This window comes from Acanthochromis polyacanthus, chromosome 10 (genome assembly GCF_021347895.1).
Source record: "Acanthochromis polyacanthus isolate Apoly-LR-REF ecotype Palm Island chromosome 10, KAUST_Apoly_ChrSc, whole genome shotgun sequence".
Classification (NCBI taxonomy): domain Eukaryota; kingdom Metazoa; phylum Chordata; class Actinopteri; family Pomacentridae; genus Acanthochromis; species Acanthochromis polyacanthus.
In genome coordinates, this window is record NC_067122.1 from 9,270,303 (window position 1) to 9,276,302 (window position 6,000).

The 6,000-nt window shown below is 40.3% G+C and overlaps 1 protein-coding gene across 7 annotated transcripts in view; it reads right to left on the minus strand.

The window, feature by feature from the left end:
- The window catches only part of gria2b (glutamate receptor, ionotropic, AMPA 2b), a 56,021-nt gene extending 50,286 nt beyond the window's left edge, over positions 1 to 5,735 (minus strand). For 2 of the 7 annotated variants that reach the window (XR_002596472.2, XM_022210933.2), the window contains exons 1-2: positions 5,295 to 5,734; positions 5,011 to 5,151 (exon numbers count right to left, since the gene is read on the minus strand). Coding sequence is in view for 6 of the 7 variants with exons in the window: in XM_022210933.2 (XP_022066625.1) it covers positions 5,011 to 5,151; positions 5,295 to 5,379 (226 nt within the window). In the remaining variant the exon portion in view is untranslated. Of the gene's footprint in view, positions 1 to 5,010; positions 5,152 to 5,294 lie in introns of all 7 variants that reach the window. The other 5 variants (XM_022210957.2, XM_022210948.2, XM_022210925.2 and 2 more) reach the window with 3 other exon arrangements.
- Between the last annotated feature and the right edge of the window lie 265 nt (positions 5,736 to 6,000).

Consider the following 6,000-nt stretch of genomic DNA (forward strand, 5'->3'; position numbering starts at 1 on the left):
TGCCTTTAGTTTTAATACTCCTGCACCCTGTTTGGTACGGATTCAGCCACCGTAGTCCAAATGCATGGAATGTATCTTATAAGTTTTATTCGGTGACGACTGGGTTAGCACTTTTTGGATGCTAACGCAATTTAATTCTGCTAAAACATGATTCCGGTGAGGTCAAATTTGAGAGTACTTTGTCATGAAATATAGCAATACTTTCCATTTTTGTCATCTCATGCTGAGGGTGGCTTCACAGTGAAGCCTCAGTAGGTTAAGAGAAGATGTAGAGCTCAGTGATTTACGAGTTTGCAGACTCTTGTCGAAACTGCATTTAAAGCACTTCATTACTGTTGACCCTCATGAGTACTTGTTGGTTTAGTTATTCATACAGGTGTGACGATGGATGAAAAAAAAAAGGGGGAAAACTGTTCTCTTATGCTCCTATGTCTCTATTTGCTTCTGCTGTTATCATTAATCACCATTAATCGGTGATTTCCAGTTTGCAAAGCTACCCAGGATGACTTTGGAGACAGAATGATGCTTTGGTTTGTGTCTCATCTGCTCAAAAATGTGTCATAGAAGATGTGATATTTCAAACCACAGACAAAGATGACAAAGATGCAAACTGTCACTGCACTACACTTCCGAGACAATTATATATCCATGCTTAATGTTCATGTAAGGTTTTTAGTGGGGCTCCCAGCTGTTTGTACTTGTGTTGCTGTTCATGTCTGGGTTTGACCCCTCATCAAAGGACGCATGTCTTTAAATTGTGTGCAATTCAACTGAAGAGTGATTTCCCCTTTCCCAGTGTTTCATTTAAATAATTGGAATACTAATTTGAGGCCTGGGGATGTAAACTCCAAGTATTCATTAGAGGAGAAAGAACAGTTATCTTTTAGTGGAAAAGAATTCTTTCTTTCTTTTTTTTTTCTTATTTTGAGCCTTGGTAAATATCTCACCACCCAAAAAAAATACTTGTTCCCAGACCCCTAATTTATCATGTTGGTGGTTTAAACAACTAAAATATGTGAGCTCATTAAAGCTTTAGCTATTTAGAGTTGCTCTTATCTAAATGCAATGTTTTTCCCTGCCTGCAATCAATAGTAGGCGTAAGAAAAGATGAAAAAAGGTAATCGCACAAATACATCTCTTCAAAACAATACAACAAAAGATAAAGATTCTTAAATCATGACACGACTTGCATGATCCTGTACCTTTCCTACTGTAAATATGACATTCTCACTTCATATTTTTAATGCAATCTGGACAGCATACGAGAGAGACACATTAATAAACAACAAAAGAACCAGAGTGAAGTAATAAGCAGAGACTGAAATGAGCTCAGCCGTTTTACAAGCAGAAACACAAAACACGCCAGCAGGTCTGTAAAAAACCTCTAAAATTTACAACATTCATCAGTCAAAACTATAAAATCAGAAAGCATCATTGGATCTTCGGCATTCGGTAGGTCCATAAGCTTAATGTGTTTGACATAACGAAAGTAAACAACGTAATTTGTAGTGATATATCTCATGAAATCACTGCATTTTATGTGTTTTGTATAAAAATTTGCCAAATAAAAAAACCTAAACACAGATAGGATACCATCTTAGCTGCAGCCTATAAAGACATGACCGAGAATAAAGGACTTTTGGGCTGAACTGCAGGCTGTGTTTACACAGAACAGATAGGGGATACGAATGGTTAACATGTAGAGTAATAAAATATCTGCACTATGCATGATCACCTGTAGGCACAAATTTCAAACATGCTGTTTCCAGGCTTCTTTTTTTTTAAAATAAAATAAATACTTCAAGAACTTTAACTTTCTTTTTTCTTCTTTTCTGTGATTTATTGCATTATAACTTGCTGCACAGAGGACATTTTGAAACCTCTGTACTTCTTGCGATGGATGTGATATCACCAAGATGTATCACCTTTATTAGGCCTCCCTAACCGCTAAATGCCTAGCAAAGTAAAGCATACTTCATCTGAAAGTTGAAAAAAACACAAGATCAACCTGGAACATGAGCATGGATCTCTATATATATTATTTCTTAGGTTGCTTTAGTGATATGAGGCCTCAGAAGGGGCTGTAATCTAGGAAGTTTAATGGGATTCTTTCTAATTTATTGCTCCACACCAACATATCTGCGCACGCATAGAAACGCACACTGACAACGACTCCCCTGGTCTTGGCAGCAGATGCAGGCCTGTCCAGATGAACTGTTATTGATGGAGGGATGTATCATCCTCCCTCCCACTGTCTCTGACACACTGCATTGATGGAGTAAGCTGGTGCACAGGCCAAGTACAACCAGTGTGATGTGTCTGGGAGGTACCAAGCCATATGTTGAGTCATTTCTTGCAAGGAACTAAAAGACTATACTTTTTTCACAGCAGTATAACTAAATAAGATGTGATAGAAGTTAGCAAATGTCTTGTGAAAATAAAAATAAACAAGCAAAATTGCATTGTGTGCCATTTAAAGTTTGATGCCCTTTTTCACAGCTGTAATGATATGCCTATTTTAGGAAGCAATAGTGTGGAGGAAGATCTGTCTCTTGAGTCCAATAGTCCACTATAATCAAACTCTATTTAGTTTCTCATTTTCCTTTATTTCTGTCCCGTTATTTAAGACTAATGTGCTGTTCTGCTCCAAATTGGAAGTGTGTGATTAGACCCACAGCTCGACGGAAAGCTCATAACAACCTGCGGTGATATTTTAGCTTTCAGTGCGGCACGTCAGCTTCAATATTTCTCCCTTTAGTCTCCCCTGTATGCCGTTTCACAAAGTGCATTTTAACAAAAGACAAAGTGCTGGCATTAATGTGCTGTAATTACAGATGAAGGTGGATTGTGAGGCAGACTGCCATCTACTGGCTTATAAAGCAGGCCCCCCTCACCCACCTATCCTCACCCCAGTCAATCTTGCCTGTCTTTACTCCCACTCAAGAAGGCAATTATACAGGAGGTAGACACAGCTCATACACACACATTTTGGAACCACCAGATGTAAGCACACATTCACCCCTGAGGCTGTGTAAGGAACACGAAAAAATCATCCTCCTACTAGCTATTAACAGCCTTTTTCAGTATTTAGCATGACAGTCATTTACTTTGCTCGGCGTCACATAATCTGCATCCATCCGCTCGTTTGTTCATTTTCTGTGCCCACTCATTCACCCTTCAGGGTCACTGGGAACTGCATACAGCTCTTAGTAATTTGCTGCTTGAATGTTAGACCAACAATAACAGGACTGAAGCCATTGTTGCTGATGAGGAGGTGAAGCAAGTTCAGCCTTTGTTACCCCACCGGTCTGAAATTTCACAAGAGTCAACTGCTTAGCATGAGCCGTCAAACAGGAGGTCCACTCGGTTAATTACACGGACATTAAACACCCTGCCCAACCAAAATATTAGCTTGAAGCACTTTATAAAATCATTCACCCTTGATTTTTTTTTCACAAAAACCACATGCAATCATTCATTTCTAGAAGCATGTAGACAGCAATCACATGTGCCATAAATTCTAAATAAAAATGATGTCCTGCTTCAGTTATGTGACATGCTTGTTGTATGTTGAAAATCTGATTAAATATATGCCTTGTAAGTTAAAAAAAATAGTTATTCAGGCTTTAATCACTCCAGGTTTGATCTTATGACCAGGTTACGTACTTCAAAATAACTTTTTTACAAATATTTGTCAAGTTTAAATCAAATCAGCAGCCTGTTTATGTAACACTACATGTCTAAACACTTGTACAGTGTGTGTACATGATGGGATATGGCTCAGATGGATAGATGAATATGTGAGGTACGTTTAGAAACAGCTGATCCATACATGTGGAGCAGTCATGCACAGATTGCTGTCAACTGCAGTCATCAGTAAACATGTGGACACTATTCCAGAGGGAGAAAACAGATTCTAAACTCCCTACGATGTGAACATCAACATGTTTGTTGCCTGTGATCCGTCGGACGCATCGAGGATCTCCAAGCAGGAAGCTTTTATATGGTAATGAATTCGATTGGACCGATGCGCGCACCAATCAGGAGCGTTTGATTTATGTTTAGGCGACTGTTGAGAGGAGCAGTCGCTTGGCAACCGCCTAATGAAATGTTCGAACAGTGGCTATTAAAAACAGCGACCTAAGAAACCTCTCTTGACTCATCATCATGAGGTTGTTTCCAAAAGACGCCAGGAGAGAAACGCACGATGAAATCAGATTTTATGAAAAACGGAGTGATGTTGGAGGTGAACGTGTGGAATGTCGTGATTCAGATTTCGTGAGACAAAAAAAAAAAAACTGTTGACAATCAGCTGTCAATGCTTCACGGTATCGTATTAATCCTCCATAGCCACGTTAAAGCGCGTGTGCGTGACCATCAGCCAGAATGTGAGGAGCCTAAGCGGTTCTACAGGAGCCAACAATGGATGAACATCGCTCCTCCACAGCTCAGAAAAGACGTGACATGGGTAGCCTGCACACTGAAAAAGATCACCATCTCAGGAAGTCATGCAGCTCAGTTCATCTGGCGGCATAGGTTGAATGTATTTGCTTACTGGTGGCCCTTAAAGCTACATTTAATTACAGGTGTTTACGGGAATAAGGCGCAATGAGTTACTTTAGAGGAGAAAAAATCATTGGGTTTTCAAGAAAGCTGGATTAAAACAAAAGTACCAGAATCGATATTTTTGCAGTGTAGTCTGTTTGATCTGCGAATCTGAAGGAATGAAAATGGGATGGATGTGACTGACTGTTACTGTGGAAACCAACTTTCCCCTGCCTACACGATGCTCGTTTATCCTCAACTAGCAGCTCAGTCTCGATGTGTTTGCTGACAGAATGTAGATTAGACAGCTCCAATCATCTCCATCCTAACAGCTGATACATTTTTATCCAAACTCATGTGGTCAACAAAGCAAAAAACGTGGGAAAAGTGATCATGAATGACGTGGAGCTTACAAGAAAGCTATTTCTTTAGAAAAAAAAGGGTTGAAATATGTTTGTGACTTACAGCAATTGGTAACAGCAAAGCTGTTGGCCACTTCCAGATTGTCAATGTGAGGCGTCAGTCTGAATTCCGAGGTGCCAAACTGAACCATTCCTATCCGAAATGCGCTGTACTCTTGATCCGCGCCCCTTGGAAAAAGTCCCCCTGAAATCAACGCAACATATCAATTAAACTTGGAAAAAAAAATCTAAATGGAAACACACATTTTCACGCAGATTTTCAGGTTTTTACGCACAAAAGTCTTTCCGGCTAATTCGCCTTTTTCGTTTAAACAAAAAGCTACTTACCAATCTGCACACTGGGTGAGCCTCCAAGAGCGCATCCCCATAAAACCAGGAGAACTGAAACGGATAAATTCACTATCTTTTCCATGTCCACAGTTTAGGTGTCCACATCCACCAGGGGAGTCTGCTATTCCGCTTTCACTCCAGAGGTGTTAGATCCGATACATATTGGAGACCTTCGATCTTGCGGAGAAAAAAAAAAGATCTGCAGTAAAGGACCGTTTTCTGCAGGTGGCCGTAGCAGTGAAAGGACAGGCAGTGAAGGAATGGTCGCTTGTCTTGTAGCTCTGCTGTCTCTTCCTCCGCTCCTCCTCGTCGCTCCTCTCCGGCCGGCAGCTGATTCCTCCTCTGAACGCACAGGGACACTGCGCGTCTCCGCTCAGCGCGCCGGAGATCTTCTCAGCATCACACCCACAAGTGAGGAATGTTAATGAGAAGGCGGACAGAGACGAAAAGAGCCGAGAGTCAGCCACTTGGTGACAAGAGTGCGCCCTGAATGAATGCTGTAGTCTAAGGAATAGAGTCTGTGATTTTTTTTTTTTTTTTTTTTTTTACAAGCTTTAAGGCATGAAACCCCTGATGGTGCTGATTCAGAACATCCCAACTTAATTATTTCAACCGTCATTTTTGGAGAACCATTTTTCAAAGGCTTTTGTCACAAAAATAACTTATATTGTAACGCTTTTGTTAAATAGAATGGACATTCTTT